This window comes from Microcaecilia unicolor, chromosome 4, assembly GCF_901765095.1.
Source record: "Microcaecilia unicolor chromosome 4, aMicUni1.1, whole genome shotgun sequence".
NCBI lineage: Eukaryota > Metazoa > Chordata > Amphibia > Gymnophiona > Siphonopidae > Microcaecilia > Microcaecilia unicolor.
The window spans coordinates 18,014,674-18,035,352 of NC_044034.1; the positions used below are offsets into that span (position 1 = coordinate 18,014,674).

The 20,679-nt window shown below is 44.4% G+C and overlaps 1 protein-coding gene across 5 annotated transcripts in view; it reads left to right on the forward strand.

Moving 5' to 3' along the window:
• SLCO2B1 (solute carrier organic anion transporter family member 2B1) overlaps positions 1 to 20,679 on the forward strand; it is a 208,249-nt gene that overhangs the window by 18,857 nt on the left and 168,713 nt on the right. For all 5 annotated transcript variants that reach the window (XM_030199987.1, XM_030199988.1, XM_030199990.1 and 2 more), the window contains exons 2-3: positions 4,286 to 4,365; positions 10,441 to 10,578. In XM_030199987.1, the coding sequence (XP_030055847.1) occupies positions 4,288 to 4,365; positions 10,441 to 10,578 (216 nt within the window). In that variant the 5' untranslated portion in view covers positions 4,286 to 4,287. The remainder of the gene's footprint in view (positions 1 to 4,285; positions 4,366 to 10,440; positions 10,579 to 20,679) is intronic.

A 20,679-nucleotide genomic window follows, 5' to 3' on the forward strand; every position in this document is an offset into this window, starting at 1 on the left:
GATCCAGAAGGAGGATAATGAGAGGGAAGCATGAGGGAGTGTGGAGGAGAGAGAGGGCTGCACGATGGTTAGAGGAATGAGAATATAGTATGTGTTTATTGGTTTTACTGAATATTATAACTTACCTTAAGAGGTAAATTAAATGGTCTGCTAAGCTATGCTGTTTCTATCCTACCAAGTAAGCCATGGAGAGTTTTTAAAGCCATGTAATATGAAAATGTTTAATCAGCAATGTGGAGAGCTGCCAAGTGACTCAGTTTCTAAAAAAAGAGGCTTGGGTCTATTTATGATTATACCTTTTGCAACATAGTGTAAGCCACATTGAGCCTGCAAATAGGTGGGAAAATGTGGGGTACAAATGCAGCAAATAAAATAAATAAATGTTGGAACTTAACATTCCATTGCTTTGGAGTGTTTCTGGCCATAGAAAGGTACTTGTCGGCAGACCACACAGAACTTTGCAGTTGGGTAGATGCACCAGAATGGGGGGGGGGGGGGGGGGGGGAGGAGAGTACAAATGGATCGGGAATAGAAAAACTTGAATGGTTAAGGGCTTGAAATTGGACTTCCACGCAAGAAAAAAAAAAGTGTAAAAGCCAATTAGCCAGTTTGATTTCATCCGCCCAACCCTAGCACAGTCTTTTGCATTGAGGGTCACATGTATGATTATCTCCCAGTTGGTGAGTGGTTATATGTGTGTGCCTGATGCAGAGAGCGCCTAGCTCTCAGAGAATGGGTCCGTTCTCAGGCTAGAGTAGTAGACGTGGAGGGGCATAATCGAACGAAAACGTCTATCTCCATGGGCGCTTATCTCCGAGAACGAGTCCGTGAAGGGGCGGACCGAACCGTATTTTCGCAAAAAAATAGACGTCCATGTTTTATTCGACAGTTTGTGAGCTGGGCGTTTTTGTTTTTCAGCGATAATGGAAAATGAAAGCGCCCAGCTCAAAAACGAATAAATCCAAGGCATTTGTTCGTGGGAGGGGCCAGGATTCGTAGTGCACTGGTCCCCCTCACATGGGGGTGAGGCGAGGCAGAATGAGCGGAGCCTGGAGTTGGCGGTGGTGGAGAAGGGTACTGAGAGGAGGGATTTGTCCTGTGAATGGAGGTTTCGGGTGGGAACGTAAGGGGAGATGAGGGTAGAAAGGTAGTGAGGGGCGGCAGACTGAGTGCATTTGTAGGTAAGAAGGAGAAGCTTGAATTGAATGCGGTATCTAATTGGAAGCCAGTGAAGTGACCTGAGGAGAGGGGTGATATGAGTATATCGGTTCTGGTGGAATATAAGACGTGCAGCAGAGTTCTGAACAGATTGAAGGGGGGATAGATGGCTAAGTGGGAGGCCGGTGAGGAGTAAGTTGCAGTAGTCAAGGCGAGAGGTAATGAGAGCGTGGACGAGAGTTCGGGTGGTGTGTTCAGAGAGGAAAGGGCAAATTTTGCTGATGTTAAAGAGGAAGAAGTGACAGGTCTTGGCTATCTGCTGGATATGCGCAGAGAAGGAGAGGGAGGAGTCAAAGATGACTCCGAGGTTGCGGGCAGATGAGACGGGGAGGATGAGGGTGTTATCAACTGAGATAGAAAGTGGTATGGTTACAAAATATGTAACAGTGTATGGATACAAAGTAAGATAGAGATAACAGTTGTGTAGAGAATGATAGGCATTGAGCCTGCCATGAGTGGGAAAGCGCGGGGTACAAATGTAACAAATAAAATTAAAAAAAATACAATGTATGGAAACAAAGTGTGGTTGAGATAACAAGTTGTGTAGCGAATGATAGGATGAAGAAATGGGGGAAGGATAGAGGTATGGTTAATGTTAGTGGTGTGGGTTAGTAAATTAAGTTGGGTCGCTCGGATAGGCTTGTTTGAAGAGGTATGTTTTCAGCAGCTTTCGGAAGGGTAGGAGTTCGTTGGTTGCTCAGATGTATTTTGATATGGCATTAAAGAGTTGACTGCCTGTAACGGAGAAGTTGGAAGCCTAGTAGATTTTGTATTTGAGGCCTTTGCAATTGGGGAGGTGAAGATTGAGATATGTGCTATAGGATTTGGACCCATTCCTGTTCGGGAGATTGATTAGTTTGGTCATGTAGCTAGGGGATTCTCCATGGAGGATCTTGTGAATCAGCATGTGTACTTTGAAGTGTATTCACTCTTTAATAGGGAGCCAGTGTAATTTTTCACAGAGTGGTGTTGCACTTTCAAATCGCGATTTACCAAAGATGAGTCTGGCTGCCATGTTTTGGGCAGTTTGGAGTTTTTTTCAGGATTTGGGCTGTGCAGCCAATGAAGATGCTGTTGCAGTAATCGGCGTGGGTGAGTACCGTGGATTGTACCAGATTGCGGAAAGTTTTTTGGGGAAGGAATGGTTTTACTCTTTTCAGTACCCACATTATGTTGAACATCTTCGTTGTGGCTTTTGCATGAGTTTCTAGAGTTAGATGGTTGTCCAACGTTACTCCTAGGATTTTTAGATTGTCGGATATCGGGATTGTAATGTCGGGAGTGATCAGAGTAGTTGGGAGTAGAGTGGAATGTTTTGATGAGAGGATTAAGCATTGAGTTTTTTCTTTGTTCAGTTTCATTTTCAAGGCGTTGGCCCAAGAGGCTAGGATGTTCATGCCAGTGATTATTTTGTCAGAGAGTTCTACAAGGTTGGATTTGAAAGGAATGAATATGGTAACGTCATCTGCATAGATGAAGGGGTTTAGACCGGCTTTGGATAAGGATTTGGCCAGAGGAATCATCAGAAGATTGACGAGGATTGGGGATAAAGGCGATCCTTGGGGGACTCCGCATTGTGAGGACCATGCGGATGATAAAGATGAGGTTGATTTGACTTGATAGGTTCTGGTGGTGATGAAACTATTTATCCCTTTAATGATGTTTCCGCCGATCCCAAGTTTATCCAGTAGTTTTGTGAGTATGTCGTGGTTTACCATGTCAAATGCGCTGGATAAGTCGAACTGGAGAAGAAGTATGTTGTTCCCAAATGAGATTTCTTGTTTGAACTTGGATATAAGGGTGAGTAGTACTGTTTCAGTGCTGTGTGCAGGTCGAAAGCACCTTCCCTCCAATTCGTAATTTGTCGAGTATTCTTTGTAGAATTTGGCGGTCCACCATGTCGAATACACTTGACATGTCAAACTGGAGTAGGAGGAACTTTTTTGCCTAGTGAGATTTTATGCTTAAATTTTGCCAGAAGTGCGAGCAGTACTGTTTCAGTGCTGTGGTGTGGTCTGAAGCCAGATTGGGATTCATGTAATATAGAGAATTTGTTGATGTATTCTGTTAGTTGTTTGGCTACTATACATTTTGGATGTTTCAGTTCTGTTATTCTGTCTCACTGTATTTCCAGTTTTGGCACACTAGAAGTTATCACAAGGACAAACTATAAGAATACCAATGGACAGCATTAGGGGCTTAAAGCCTATTTAGTTATGTTTAAACAAATGAGAGATCTGCATGAAAGAAAATATTGATTTTTTTATTACTTTGACTTATTGAAACCACTTATCCCTGAAACATACTCAAAATAGAATAATCCATTTGTACAAAAGAGATGAGGTGAAGATGTGATTCCATGTGTCCCACTGAAAGGAGAGTTTAATTTTACTTCCAATCTTTATAACACCAGGTTTCCCAAGGCAGGTTACAACAGTTAGTAAATAGGATATCTTCACTGAAATTTGGACATGTATTACTTGTATTGCATAGAACAGTGTAGAAAAATGAACACAAGATACAAACTTTATTAGTGCTGTTTTCACCAGCTACAATAATTTTTGAAGCTGTTTTAATGATATTCAGTTTTGATTTCATTATATTTATATCTACATATGAGAAGTTTTCAAATAAATTAAAAAGCTGTCAAATACGTAAAAAAAAAAAATCTTTTGTCCTCCACCTTTTAAGGCACTGCCTATCTAACTGGAACGGCTTTTTTTTACAGATGGACCATGCATAGGCAGTCCCTTATTTCTAATAATCTTTTGCTATTGTTTAGGGTGAACCAATGTGGTGGCAGTCTCCGCCTACTGCCAGCAAGCTCCGCCCACTGGCTTCATCCCATATAATGGGCTAGATAGCCTCGTACCGTCTCCTCTCAGTCTTGGTTTTTATGTTCTTACTTAATGAACTGGACTTTTGAAAACTGTCCACTATGTCATGATGTGCCATCATATTGGAACACAGTTGATACTGCCTTTAGACTGCAAAATAATATTTGTAATACTGCAATGTAATGTGATTGAAAAGACCGAAGAAGGTTTTGACCTATTTCTCTTGACAGGCATGGACAGACTACATCAGAGAAAAAGGATCACAGCTATCTGGCAAAGAAAATGGAGAAATCTATTTTTAAGTATCAAGGTAATTTCTAAATTCTAAATGATCAATTCATTAAAAAAAGAAAAATATGAATGTGTCTAATTTTGAGTGGAGAAGTGGCCTAGCGGTTACAAAATCAAGGAAGCCAGTATTGAAATCCTGCTTTTGAAGCAGGCATTCTTTATAACCTTGGACAGGTCACTTAGGGGGGGCAGGTCTATAAACGGGCACCTCGAATTAGACATCCGGAGGGTGTTTTATAAAGGAACATAAGCACCTAACATTTAGGCATGCTCACTTTTGCCAGCCATGGAGCTTAAGTGTGGCAGCAACCCTCAGAACTTACAGTACTGTGTAAGTTAATCACATAAGTGGGAGCCCTGCTTTGTCCTATCTGTGCTTAGCTCCTGTGTTCAACCCCTTGCAAACTGGTTCTGTGTATGTTAAGTGGGTATATGCATAATAGCACTTAGGTGACGTGGCGGGGCATAATCGAACGGCCGAACCGTATTATCAAAAAAGATAGCCGGCTATGTTTCGATAATACGGTTGGAGCCGGCCAAATGTCAGCATTTGGGCCGGCTTTAGAGATGGCCGGCATCGGTTTCCGGCGATAATGGAAACTAATGCCGGTGATCTCAAACCCGGCCAAATGCAAGGCATTTGGTCGTGGGAGGAGCCAGCATTTGTAGTGCACTGGCCCCCCTGACATGCCAGGACACCAACCGGGCACCCTAGGGGGCACTGCGGTGGACTTCAAAAATTGCTCCCAGGTGCATAGCTCCCTTACCTTGTCTGCTGAGCCCCCCCCCCCCCAAATCCCCCCCCACAAAACTCACTCCCCACAACTCTACACCACTACCATAGCCCTTAGGGATGAAGGGGGGCACCTACATGTGGGTATAGTGGCTTTGGGGGGGGGGGGTTGGAGGGCTCAACATTTACCACCACAAGTTTAACAGGTAAGGGGGGATGGGCCTGGGTCCACCTGCCTGAAGTGCACTGCACCCACTAAATACTGCTCCAGGCACCTTCATACTGCTGTCAGGGAGCTGGGTATGACATTTGAGGCTGGCATAGAGGCTGGAAAAAAAAAATTGTTTTTTTATTTTTATTTTGGGTGAGAGGGGGTTGGTGACCACTGGGGGAGTAAGGGGAGGTGATCCCCGATTCCCTCCGGTGGTCATCTGGTCAGTTGGGGCACTTTTTTGTGACTTGGTCCTAAAACTAAATGGACCAAGTGAAGCCAGCGAAATGCTCCTCAGGGCCGGCTTTCTTTTTTCCATTATCGGGCAAAGCCGGCCATCTCGTAACCACGCCCCCATCCCGCCTTCGCTACCCTACTGAAACGCCCCCTTGAAGTTTGGCCGGCTCTGCGACGGAAAGCAGTTGGCGCCGGCCAAAATTGGCTTTCGATTATACCGATTTGGCCGAGTTCAGGAGATCTCCGGCCATCTCCCGATTTGTGTCGGAAGATGGCCGGCAATCTCTTTCGATTGTAATCTCAGATGTAGCATTGTAACCCCTGACGCAGCGGAAGCGAAACAAGGATTCCCTGTTGGGTTGATCAGCTGGTGATATTAAGGACAGCAGTTGTTTATGGCTGGATCACCAGTATTGAACTGATATAAACTGTACTAATAGAATTGAAAGCAAGTGATTTGAACTAGATTCTGTGTTCTGTAAGCATATATACACGTTTGTTACCCCACTAGTTGATGTGAGAGAGGTAGTCAACATTTATTTAGACACACTAAGGAGTACTAAGTGGAGTTTTATTTGAGCCAGATGATGGTACGCCGGGCCCATGCCTTATAGTCCGAAGTTTGGGGCTGGCTGGGTGGTGTTACTGAGGCTTTTTTTCTCCACTGCTGAATACATAGTTTTGTGTGGCTGGTTGGGTAACAGCGGGAGTATTTAGCATTTGTGCACGCAGTGTACGTGAAGCTGTGTTTGGAGTTTCAGTTAAAATTTAATGCCAAAAAGTGCAGAGTGATCCACTTGGGGTGCAGAAACCCAAAAGAGAGATACCGAATACGAGGGGAGAGATTAGTAAGCTCGTCTCTGGAGAGACCTTGGGGTATTGATGTCCGAGGATCTGAAGGTGAAGAAACAATGTGACAAGGTGACAGCCATGGCCAGAAGGATGCTAGGCTGCATTGAGAGGGGTATAACCAACAGGTGTTGATGCCCCTCTACAAGTCGTTGGTGAGGCCCCGATTGAAGTATTATGTTGTTTGGAGGTCGTATCTTGCTAAAGATGTAAAAAGACTGTAAGCGGTGCAAAGAAAAGCTACAAAAATGGTATGGGATTTGCATTGCAAACCGTACAAGGAGAGACTTGCCAACCCGAACATGTATACCTTGGAGGAAAGGAGAAACAGGTGACATGATACAGACGTTCAAATGTTTGAAAGGCATTAATCCGCAAACAAACCTTTTCCAGAGACAAGAAGGCGGTAGAACTAGAGGACATGAATTGAGGTTGGGGGGGGGGGGGGACAGACTCAGGAGTAATGTCAGGAAGTATTTTTTCATGGAGAGGGTGGTGGATACATGGAATGCCCTCTCACGGGAGGTGGTGGAGATGAAAACGGTAATGGAATTCAAACATGCGTGGAATAAACACAAAGGAATCCTGTTTAGAAGGAATGGATCCATGGAATCTTAACAGAGATTAGTTGGCAACACCGGTAATTGGGAAGCAAATCCAGTGCTGGGCAGACTTCTACTGTCTATGCCCTGATCGTGACAATAGATATGAGTGGGCTAGAGTGTAAATTTTAAGGGGCTTCAACGTTAGCTTCACTTTTAGTACAAGAACAGTGCTGGGCAGACTTCTAAGGTCTGTGCCCTGAGAAAGGCAAGGACAAATCAAACTTGGGTACACATATAAAGTATCGCATACAATGTAAAATGAGTTTATCTTGTTGGACAAACTAGATGGACCGTACAGGTCTTTATCTGTCATTTACTATGTTACTATCAGGCTCATTTTCGAAAGAGAAGGATGCCCATCTTTCGACACAAATCGGAAGATGGGCATCCTTCTCATAGGGTTGCCCAAGCCGATTTTGGGCGTCCCCAACTGCTTTCCATCGAAGGGATGACCAAAGTTAACGGGGGCCGGTCGGAGGCATAGCAAAGGCGGGACTTGGGCGTGCCTAACACATGGACGTCCTCGACCGATATTAAAAAAAGAAAAAGGGGCATCCCTGACAAGCACTTGGTCGACTTTACCTGGTCCTGTTTTTCTTACGACCAAGGCACAAAAAGGTGCCCGAACTGACCAGATGAGCACCGGAGAGAATCGGGGATGACCTACTAGCATAACAGGTAAAGTAAATGCCTGCAATTTGGGCAAATGCTAAAAGTCTATTTTCACTGACACGATCTTTTCAAACCAAAGGCCTTTTCAAGACCATTATTTAACTCATTCAGTCAAGAGATTGGATATAGCCTTTGCACAAAGACCATTCGGCATTGGAAGTTTTCTATTAATACAGACTCCTGATGCAGGCCTAGCGGCCAAAACACAATGTTTGTGTTGAGCCATTTGTCCAATAAACCTTTTTTCCAAGTACATTGTTCCAGTCTCTGGTATCCATGGTCAACCTCCCACTTCATATCTTTGTGGTTTCTCGTGGGACGTTCGAGTTCTCCGTTCTGGCGGATTCTCCTGTACATATAGGCATGACCACTTAAACCAGCCTTGTAGCTGGTGTATTCTAACCCCTAATGTTCAGCAGTAGTAAAAATAACCTCTTTGGGTTTTTAGAGCTGGTGTTAGATACCAAAGAGATAGCACAGTTGCCCCGTCAATCACTCCAGGAAACCACTAGTCTTAATGACTAGATAGCTGAGGCTTTTGTGTAAAAACGGCAATGGAGAATTTGTATTCCCAGTGTAAAATCGATATTTATATGTTTATGCCATTTACATATAAATGTCATTATTTAACACACATAGATGTTGTGGGACATATGCTTTTTAATTTTTTTTTTTTTTTTTTTAAATTTTTTATTTCTAACCATTTAAATTTTTACAAGCGATAAAACAACTTGCCAGAAATACAGAGAAAGTAACATATAGGAATTATTTCAGTCAGGTGATTCTATTCTCTTCCTTAGACCACTAAATAGGGAGAGTGAAACAAGATAAGGAGATCAATTAAACAGTAAACAGAAAAAAAAATGTGGTATTAACCTGATTATCCCCAGATATTACTTGTCTAATTCATTATTCCACATTGATCATCTGATTGGCTTCTTCAAGGCCAATACGGTGTATAGTCAAATCATTTCATTGAAAAACATACTTATTGTCCAATATTAGTTAGAAATAATACATCTGATTACATTCTCTCTCTTTTAAAAGCCAGAAGTTATTTAACAATACGTATACTTAAGTCTCTAATTCAAATCCCACTGATTAAAGTAATCCCAGTTTTCACAGGCTTCACTCCTTTTAAAGTAATAATTTGAGGAAATATTTCTGAGGAAAACTTTAGGAGTCATACCCGGAACTCTGGGACAAGCAATAATCTTAATATTAATCATCTATATAAATAAAATCCCCCCTCAGACGTTCTGAAGCTCACTCCATCTGTCCTGAACTCCTGTCCTCCTGGTAGGCTAGGCTATTCAGACTACTCACCCTCAGTCTCAGCCACGCCCATCTGGGCCGTAGGCCACACCCCATCTGCACATAAAAAGCACCTTCAACGTTCTAAAGCACACTCTGAGGCTTCAACAGTTCGTATGTCCGAAGTTCTGTATCCATTTTTAAGCACACTACATCTCTGCCCCGCCCTGACCTATCAGAGAAGGGAGGAGTGTCACAGCTGCACTGCTCTGACCTATCAAAGGGAACTGAAACAGGAAAAGGGAGGAGCGTCACACTGAATGACGGACCTATCAGAGGGAAGTCAAATAGAAGAAGGGAGGAGCGTCAGAGGCCAAGGGGACGGCCGTATCTACGTCTCATAGGTTTCCTTGCTTTCTTTTCAGTGTATTGCAGCTGCAGCCACTTAGGTAAGTCTAGCAAGCCTGTCAGCTACTGAATACAGAAAGCAAAAGATAGCATGTGGGAACTTGCTCCATTTTGTTCTCTGGAATGCAGTGATTATTATACCAATGGTCTTGCTTTCATTATTTTGGTAGGGGCTGCCGTCATGACTGTCCACAGTCCCCCCAGTCCTGACACCTGACAGGGGGGACAGAGAAGGACACTCACTGTCTCACATACGCACTCGCACACACTCATTCTCACATACACACACGCTCTCTCACAGACACACTCACACCCACTCTCTGTCACACACACACACTTTCACATTCTCACTCTCACACAGTCACTCTCACAGACACTCTCTCAAACATACACACTCCGCGCAAAACCTTGCTAGCGCCCGTTTCATTTCAGCCAGAAACGGGCCTTTTTTACTAGTCTATAAGAATATTCATTTTATTATTTAAAGTTTCTGGTCTATTATCATTTTCAAAATCACAACCACTTTGGGACGTATGCTTTTTAAATGAGTATTGCTCTGGTCATGGTTTGAGATGGTTCCCATTTTACAACGGGAATATACATAATGGTCTGACATTGGAAGCTGAAAATGTCTTTAGACTGCCTTGGTTGGGAGTTATCTAGAGACTGGCAATATTTAGTTCTGGTATCCAGATAATTTCCCAGATAACGCAGGACAGGAAAAAAGCTAGTCTATATTATTTGGGTGGCTGTCCAGGTAATGGCGTTGAATATTGCTGTTACCTAGATGCTCATGGCTCTGTCCATATTATTTGGATGTTCAGCACTGCCCAATACCCAGATATCGGTGCTCAAAATCCAGGTAGGGGGGATATGTGAGCTCCACTACCTTTGCCCCAGGCAGGCAAATTAACAATCAATGATTAACTACAGCAGCTGGCAATTAAAACAGATGCTGACAGCTGTTGCTGAATATAGGTTGGGGCATATATTTGAAAATATCCCTGCCACTCAGAAAATTGCTTCTGACGTTGAATGTTACTTTTTTTTACAGAGTAGGATGCAATTTGGAGAAAGTAGGAGGAGAATAATGTAAGTAATATTTCTTGCCTTTTTTTCCCCCAGTTCTTTGTTGTATGTCACGCTTTTCTTCAATTGGCCCAGCTTCTAGTCTCAGGATACCTGAAAGGCTCCATTTCCACCATCGAGAAACGGTTTGGGTTGTCCAGCCAGACTTCTGGATTAATTGCTTCCTTTAACGAGGTAGAGGTCATTTTTTGCTAATATTTGAATCTTTAAAAAATAATAGTATACGTTATTTTGCTAGCCCGAAATGAATTTCTCATGATACAGAAAGCTTTAGATTTGCAATGATTAAGACTATCCATGTTTGATCAAAAGCATCTTTACTTTGAAAGAAATAGAGGGGCATAATCGAACGCGAACGCCCATCTCCATGGGCGTCTATCTCCGAGAATGGGTACGTAAAGGGGCGGGACAGACCGTATTTTCGAAAAAGATGGGCATCCATCTTTTTTTTCGATAATACGGGTTGTGCCGGGCAAATGCACCGGATTTGTGCGGATTTGAGCTGGGCGGTATCGTTTTTCAGCGATAATGGAAACCGAAGGCGCCCAGCTCAAAAATGAACACATCCAAGGCATTTGGTAGTGGGAGGGGCCAGGATTCGTATTGCAGTGGCCTCCGTCACATGCCAAGACACCAACCGGGCACCTAGGGAGCACTTGCAACAATTAAAAAAAAAAAGTAAAATACCTCCCAAGTCCATAGCTCCCTTCCCTTGGGTGCTGAGCCCCCCAAATCCCCCCCAAAACCCACTCCCCACAACTCTACACCATTACCATAGCACTTATGGCTGAATGGGGGCACCTAGATGTGGGTACAGTGGGTTTTGGGGGTGGTTTGGAGCGCTCCCATTTACCAGCACAAGTGTAACAGGTAGGGGGGATGGGCCTGGGTCCACCTGGCTGAAGTCCACTGCACCCACTAGCAACTGCTCCAGGGGCCTGCATACTGCTGTGATGGAGCTGGGTATGACATTTGAGGCTGGCATACAGGCTGGAAAAAAAAGTTGTTAAAGTTGTTTTTTTTTTTTTGGGTTGGAGGGGGTTAGTGACCACTGGGAGAGTCAGGGGTGGTCATCCCCGATTCCCTCTGGTGGTCATCTAGTCATTTAGGGCACTTTTTTGGAACTTGTTCGTTAAAAAAAAAGGTCCAAAAAAAGTGACCTAAATTTGTGCTAAAAACGCCTTTCTTTTTTCCATTATCGGCCAAGGGAGCCCATCTTTCCTCGGCCGATAAACTCGCCCCAGTCCCGCCTTCACCACACCTCTGACATGCCCCCGTCAAGTTTGCCCGTTTCCGCGACAGATTGCAGTTGAAGACGCCCAAAATCGGCTTTTGATTATACCGATTTGGGTGCCCACGGGAGAAAGACACCCGATTTGGGTCAAAATATGGGCGTCTTTCTCTTTTGATTGGGTCGAAATATGGGCGTCTTTCTCTTTTGAAAATAAGCAGGATAGTGTCTTTCCAGCCAGGTAAGAGAGAGAGAGAGAGTTTTCCATAGCCTTCAATACTACCTTGTTAATATTTTCTCAAAAGGTAAAAGAATTTAAGTTAAATTAAGTTACATGTAGATGACCAGTCCAATGGATCAGTAGCATTGCTGTACTGGTTTATGGTTTATGTTTTTACTTAATTTTTCTTTATTTGCATATGTATGTTTTTATAGATTCCTGATGCAGGCCTGACGGCCGAAACACAACAGTTGTGTCGAGTCTTTTCATCAATAAACAAGCTTTTTAAGATTCTTGTCTCCAGGATTTGAATTTCCGTGGTCAAACATCCCACTCTCACTTACACTTGTGTTTTCCCCGTGGGGAGTTCGAGTTCTCCGCTTGGCTGCGGATTCTTCTGAGCATTGCTGTACTCTGCCATTTAGAATATACTGGTTTGATTCCTGGATGTAGCTTCTGCTGCTTGGGCTAGTTGGACTGGGGATTCCGCAATGGCAGTATTTGTAGATCAGTGTGAGAAAGGTCTGTAGGATGTTCTAACTAGTTTTCAACAGGGGCAGCTAATGGCCAGGTCTCCTCTGACTCCTAGCCAAAGGAGTATCACTACAGGGTTTGAGTTAGATGGGGGAGGATTAAAATGAGGGAAAACTAACTCGATAGCTGTGAATGAAAGCTCATAGTCTGCAGATCCATTAAAGGCCAGGTTGGAGACCCAAAGGAGAAAGAGGCTTCTACCGGGCCCCAAAAATTATACGAAAAAGCAAAAAAGTTGTGTTGGTTCACTTCTGAAGTTATATCGTGCAGCAGCCTGACAGAGTAGTAGTACAAGATAGAGGAAAAGATGTTATTTCAGAAAAAAAGAAATACACTACAAGAGTCATTGAGATCTATCACTATAAATTACAGTGAAATTGATAGATCTCAATGACTCTTTACTCTAGTGCTGCTGCCTTGGTTTTTGACATCTAGTGTAGTCTAGTTCTTTTTTTTTTCTGAAAGAGTCATTGAGATCTATCAATTTCACTGTAATTTATAGTTTGTTTATAATGCAGTAATAGTGCTTACTGTTCTTGGCCTCTCCTCCTGTTTAGCCATCGCTGTCTTCGTGGCTCTACATTAGGCATACAGATAGGTAGCTGGCGGTCGTGAGGGTTGCTTGGTAACTTGCCTGCTGGTACCTTACAGATCACCTAGGCACAGTGGCGTTCCGACCCTAGCTGACACCCGGGGCGGATCGCTGATGCGCCCCCCCCCCCCCCCGGGTGCAGCGCAACCCCCCCCCCCCCCCCGCCCCCCGCGAAATGACACTCCCCCCTGGCGAAATGACACCCCCCCCGGGTGCACGCCGCTGGGGGGGGGGGGGTGCTGCGGCGCGCGCCTGTTGCCCTGTTTCAGTCCGATTTCGCAATTTGCATGTGTTCACTGCTCCCTCTGTCTGCCCCGGAACAGGTTACTTCCTGTTCCAGAGCAGACTCAGAGGGAGCAGTGAACACATGCGAATTGCGAAATCGGACTGAAACAGGGCAACAGGCGCGCGCCGCAGCACCCCTCCCAGCGGCGTGCACCCGGGGCGGACCACCCCCACCGCCCCCCCCTTGGTACGCCACTGCCTAGGCAAGATTATAGACAATGTTGGGGAAAAGACGGCTCTATTGGTACATGTGAATAACGATGACAAAGGAAAGAGTGGAAGGGAGGTTCTGGAAGCCAAATTTAGGCTTTTCGATATAAAATTGAATTCCAGAACCTCCAGGGTAGCATTCTCAGAAATGCTTCCCTTTCCATACACAGGACACAAAAGGCAGGAAGAGCTCTGGAGTCTCAGTGAATGGATGAGACAATGGTGCAGAAAGGAGGGATTTAGAATTGTTAAGAACTGGGCAACATTCTGGAGAAGGGAAGCCTAGTCTAAAATGATGAGCTCCACCGTAACTAGGGTAGAATCAGGCTTCTGGTACTAACCTTTTAAAAACACAGTAGCTTTTAAACTAGAACAAGATGGTGCCCTAGAGCAAAGACACTGAAGCCGATGCTCCTCTTACCCTCTTTACAATGCCTAAGAACCACTGCAGGAAAGTTGGAACCTTGGCTGTTTCTCATTCTTCTTCTTTTGCACCAAAGTTTCTTCTAACTAGAATGGAGTCCTATGCAGATTAGTGATCGTCTCTGGGTCCACTGAGAGCAGGAGAAGGTGAGTTATCATCTTTCCTGCTCCTGGACAGCAGTGTTTAGCTGTTCCCTGAGCAACAGGAGCTACCAGGGAACCCAGCCAGCCAGCATGAGAGTGCCGTCACAGCAGCTGCGACACTATCTGATAACATCAATGGTACCATCATACAGAATGTGTCCGGGACTGCTGCAGGGGCAATGGTTGAGAAGCAATGCGGTCAAACAAAAGTGGGAGTTTCACCTGATATTGGAGTATGCCAGGAAGGCATTAGTCAGGCAATTGAGACTCTTGGTACATCTTTGGAGACACTGGGAGCTCAATCTGTGATGTCAGTTATATTTTCTCCAGTAAGAACCTCAGTTTTCACTCTTCAGGAGACTTGGAAAATTATAGTCGCACTTGCTCAATCTATTATAACTCAGATGGTCACAGATCATATTAGGATGGATAAATTAGAACCAAATTTGGATATACATGAATCTCTTCAGTTCAGAATACAATACAAACTCTGGAAACTGAGTATGTATCTATGGAATCATTAACTTCTCTAGTTGAGGGTAATAATAATTTGGAGATTAAATGAGAAAATATGGGAAACATTGTTATAAGGAATCTGGGGAATAGTTATGTGGAAAGTGATGAAGAAAAAGCGAATATGCTAAACAAATACTTCTCTGCGATATTCACAGTAGAAGTCCTGGAGAAGGACCGCTGTCGGCTGATGAGGGTGTATCTGGGAATGGAGTGGATTTTGCGCCATTCACAGAAGAAAGCATTTATAAACAACTTGAAAATCTGAAAGTGGACAAAGCTATGGGGCCAGATGGGATACTGAGGGAGCTCAGAGAAGTCCTGGCTGTTCCTCTTAAGGATTTATTTAATAGACCTTTAGAACACGAGATATTATAGCCTGGATATCATTATAATGAGATTAGATTGAAAGAGAAGGGGGGAGAGGGAGGGGGAGGAGGGAGGGAGCAAAAGGGGACTAAAAGAGAAGGGGGAATCAGATGAAGATGGATGAAGAATGATAGATGTTGGCTGTATTAGTTATATTATTTGGTTGTAGTTTTGCGTTTGTATAGGTTAAACTTGAAGTTCTTAACAGATAAAATGGGGGCGGGGAGAATAGGGATGAAACTGATGTTAATGCTGATGATGGTAGATAACATGTATATATATATATAAAATGACATATAGAATATTAACTAAATGTTTGATGTTATTGATACTATTCAAAGTGATACATCACCAATAAATAACGCTGAAGGAAGAATATAATGGGGTTGGGGGGAGATAAAGATAAAAGAATGATGACCGAATGTATCGGAATGTTTATTGAAAGTAGTTGACTCTATTTGATTGTTCACACATTTGTAGTGTACATGTGTATTCTTTATGCTGTCATTAATAAAAACATTGAAACATAATAGACCTTTAGAGACCGGAGAGGATCCTTGGGATTGGTGACGAGTGGATGTGGCCCCTCTTCACAAAAATGGGGACAGGGAAGAAGTGGAAAACTAGAGGCCGGTACGCCTCGTGTCAGTGTAGGAAAAATAATGGAGTCACTGCTGAAGGAAAGATAGTTAACTTTCTAGAATTCAACAGGTTGCAGGATCAAGACAACACAGATTTCCTGAAGAAAAATCTTGCCAAATGAATCTGATTGATTTCTTTGACTGGTTGTCCAAAGAGCTGGATGAAGAGCATGTGCTAGATGTAATCTATTTGGATTTCAGCAAATCCTTTGATACGGTTCCTCACATAAGACTCATGAACAAGCTGAGAGGGCTGAACTTAGGACCCGAAGTGGTGAACTGGATTGGAAACTGGTTGACCGACAGACGGCAGAGGGTGGTGGTAAATGGAATCCACTCGTAGGAAAGGAAGATGAGAAGTGGAGTGCCTCAGGGGTCGGTTCTGGGGCTGATTCTGTTTAACGTATCTGTGAGAGACATTGCTGAAGGGTTAGAAGGAAAAGTTTGCGTTTTTGCAGATGACACAGAGATAGCCAATAGAGTTGATACCATGGAGGGATTAGAAAGCACGAGAAGAGATCTCCAAAGATTAGAAGAATGGTTAAGGGTCTGGTAGTTAAAATTTAACACCAAGAAGTGCAGAGTCGCTATGCTCACATTAGCCCTCTCCTCAAGTCACTTCACTGGCTCCCTGTCCGTTTCCGCATTCAATTCAAACTTCTTTTACTGACCTATAAGTGCATTCACTCTGCCGCTTCCCAGTACCTTTCCACTCTTGTCTCTCCCTAGGCCCCCCTCGGGTACTCCATTCTGTGGATAAATCTCTCTTGTCTGTCCCAGTGGCGTAGCCAAGGGTGGGCCTGGATGGGCCCAGGCCCACCCACTTTGGGCTCAGGCCCACCCAGTAGCAGCACACCTATGATGTGGCTGGCAGAGATCCCCAAGCCCCACCAGCCAAAAACTCCCAACAACTGTCCCTCCTGCATACAGTGGGGGAAATAAGTATTTGATCCCTTGCTGATTTTGTAAGTTTGCCCACTGACAAAGACATGAGCAGCCCATAATTGAAGGGTAGGTTATTGGTAACAGTGAGAGATAGCACATCACAAATTAAATCCGGAAAATCACATTGTGGAAAGTATATGAATTTATTTGCATTCTGCAGAGGGAAATAAGTATTTGATCCCCCACCAACCAGTAAGAGATCTGGCCCCTACAGACCAGGTAGATGCTCCAAATCAACTCGTTACCTGCATGACAGACAGCTGTCGGCAATGGTCACCTGTATGAAAGACACCTGTCCACAGACTCAGTGAATCAGTCAGACTCTAACCTCTACAAAATGGCCAAGAGCAAGGAGCTGTCTAAGGATGTCAGGGACAAGATCATACACCTGCACAAGGCTGGAATGGGCTACAAAACCATCAGTAAGACGCTGGGCGAGAAGGAGACAACTGTTGGTGCCATAGTAAGAAAATGGAAGAAGTACAAAATGACTGTCAATCGACAAAGATCTGGGGCTCCACGCAAAATCTCACCTCGTGGGGTATCCTTGATCATGAGGAAGGTTAGAAATCAGCCTACAACTACAAGGGGGGAACTTGTCAATGATCTCAAGGCAGCTGGGACCACTGTCACCACGAAAACCATTGGTAACACATTACGACATAACGGATTGCAATCCTGCAGTGCCCGCAAGGTCCCCCTGCTCCGGAAGGCACATGTGACGGCCCGTCTGAAGTTTGCCAGTGAACACCTGGATGATGCCGAGAGTGATTGGGAGAAGGTGCTGTGGTCAGATGAGACAAAAATTGAGCTCTTTGGCATGAACTCAACTCGCCGTGTTTGGAGGAAGAGAAATGCTGCCTATGACCCAAAGAACACCGTCCCCACTGTCAAGCATGGAGGTGGAAATGTTATGTTTTGGGGGTGTTTCTCTGCTAAGGGCACAGGACTACTTCACCGCATCAATGGGAGAATGGATGGGGCCATGTACCGTACAATTCTGAGTGACAACCTCCTTCCCTCCGCCAGGGCCTTAAAAATGGGTCGTGGCTGGGTCTTCCAGCACGACAATGACCCAAAACATACAGCCAAGGCAACAAAGGAGTGGCTCAGGAAGAAGCACATTAGGGTCATGGAGTGGCCTAGCCAGTCACCAGACCTTAATCCCATTGAAAACTTATGGAGGGAGCTGAAGCTGCGAGTTGCCAAGCGACAGCCCAGAACTCTTAATGATTTAGAGATGATCTGCAAAGAGGAGTGGACCAAAATTCCTCCTGACATGTGTGCAAACCTCATCATCAACTACAGAAGACGTCTGACCGCTGTGCTTGCCAACAAGGGTTTTGCCACCAAGTATTAGGTCTTGTTTGCCAGAGGGATCAAATACTTATTTCCCTCTGCAGAATGCAAATAAATTCATATACTTTCCACAATGTGATTTTCCGGATTTAATTTGTGATGTGCTATCTCTCACTGTTGCCAATAACCTACCCTTCAATTATGGGCTGCTCATGTCTTTGTCAGTGGGCAAACTTACAAAATCAGCAAGGGATCAAATACTTATTTCCCCCACTGTACCTTGTAAATAGCAGATCTTCGCCTGCAGCGACTGATACATACTGGTTTCACCGGCCCCACAGCCTTCCCTCTGATGTATTCCCGCCTATGTGGAAACAGGAAGTTGCATCAGAGGGAAGGCTGTGGGGCCAACATGAGCAGTGTGTATTAGTTGCTGCTCGCTGCCGGTGAAACTCTGCTATTTACTACTTATCATTTCTAAGGCGCTACTAGACGTAAGCAGGGCTGTACGTCTAATAGGTATTCGGGGGAGGGGGGATGTTTGAGAGACTACATGGCATGCAGGTGAGAGAGGAAGAGACCAAATCACTTGTGGGACAAGGCAGAGAGTTCTTCTTCCCACCCATCTTGGGCCCAGGCCCACCCAGAATTGGGTATCTGGGTACGCCCCTGGTCTGTCCTCTTCTCCTCTACTGCTAATTCCAGACTTCGTTCCTTTTATCTCGCTGTACCTTACACCTGGAATAGACTTCCCGAGCCTGTACTTCTAGCCCCGTCTTTGGCCGTTTTCAAATCCAGGCTAAAAGCCCACCTCTTTAACGCTGCTTTTGACTCCATACCACTACTCACTTGCCCTGTCCCCTTTTATCCCCACCTCTTTAATTCCCTTACCTCTTAGTTGTTCTGTCTGTCTGTCTGCCTGTCCTATTTAGATTGTAAGCTCTTTGAGCAGGGACTGTCTTTTCATGTATGATGTACAGTGCTGTGCATGCCTTGTAGAGCTATAGAAGTGATAAGTAGTAGTAGTAGTAGTAGTAGTAGGTATTGGTGCCCCTGTTCAAGTTGTTGGTGAGCCACTTGGCGTATTGTGTTCAGTTTTGGAGGCTGTATCTTGCTAAAGACGTAAAAAGACTTGAAGCGGTTTAGAGACTATGGTATGGGGTTTGCGTCACAAGACGTATGAGGAGAGACTTGAGGACCTGAACATGTATACCCTGGAGGAAAGAAGAGACAGGGGTGATATGATATGGATATTTGAAAGGTATTAATCTACAAACAAACCTTTTCCAGAGATGGGAAGGTGGTAGAACTACAGGACATGAATTGAGGTTGCAGGGGGCCTGACAGAAATAATGTCAGGAAGTACTTTTTAACGGAGATGGTGACAGATACCTGGAATTCCTTCCCACGGGAGGTGAAGATGAAAACGGTAATGGAATTCAAAAATGTGTGGGATAAACTATATAGAAGGCATGGTAATTAGATGACAACATGAGTAATTGGGAAGGAAGGCCAATGCTGGGCAGACTTCTATGGCTGTGTCCTAATCATGGCTGGACAGATTTAGCTTCAGTACCTGGAGAACAACCGCAGTACCGGGCAGACTTCAATGGTCTGTGCCCTGAAAATAGCAAGGACAAATCAAGATCAAGTATACATATGTGGAGGGGCATAATTGAACGAAAACGTCTATCTCCATGGGCGTTTATCTCCGAGAACGGGTCCGTGAAGGGGAGGACCGAACCGTATTTTCGAAAAAAATAGACGTCCATGTTTTATTCGACAATTTGTGAGCTGGGCGTTTTTGTTTTTCAGCGATAATGGAAAATGAAAGCGCCCAGCTCAAAAACGAATAAATGCAAGGCATTTGTTCGTGGGAGGGGCCAGGATTCGTAGTGCACTGGTCCCCTTCACATGCCAGGACACCAACCGGGCACCCTAGGGGGCACTTTTACAAAAACAAAAAAAAAGGTAAAAGAGCTCCCAGGTGCATAGCACCCTTCCCTTGTGTGTTGAGCCCCCCAAATCCCCCTCAAAACCCACTGCCCACAAGTCTACACCATTACCTTTTCTCACACGAGCACGCAACTTTGGAATACACTGCCACGCAACTTAAGAACGATTTACGAACAAGCCTCCTTCCGCAAATTACTGAAGACTCATCTGTTTGAAACAATTTATGGCAAGAGCTAAAACACATAGAGTCCACACTCACTGAACACCAATGCTCCATACATCCACTCCTAACCCTCATCCCCCGTAATTCCACATCACTCATACATTTACTCACAGGAATATGTACACCATATATCTCTGTGTCTTAACACTGCCCTTTAAGCTTCCCATTGTCTCTTTCCAACGTTTCAATGTTGATGTCCCATTGTTATATTCTTAATGATACTTCGATGGTTTCACAAAACTTGTACAATGTAACCTATAACCAAGTTGTAACAAATGTATTTCCATTATTCATATCTTATTGTAAGCCACACTGAGCCCGCAAAGAGGTGGGAAAATGTGGGATACAAATGCAATAAATAAATAAATAAATAAATTACTATAGCCCTAAGGGGTGAAGGGGGGCACCTACATGTGGGTACAGTGGGTTTGGGGGGGTTGGACGACTAATAAGCATTAAGCAGCACAATTGTAACAGGTAGGGGGGGATGGGCCTGGGTCCACCTGCCTGAAGTCCACTGCACCCCCTAACAACTGCTCCAGGGACCTGCATACTGCTGCCAGGGAGGTGGGTATGACATTTGAGGGTGAAAATAAAAAGTTGTGAAACATCATTTTTTTTGTGGTGGGAGGGGGTTAATGACCACTGGGAGAGTCAGGGGAGGTCATCCCCGATTCCATCTGGTGGTAA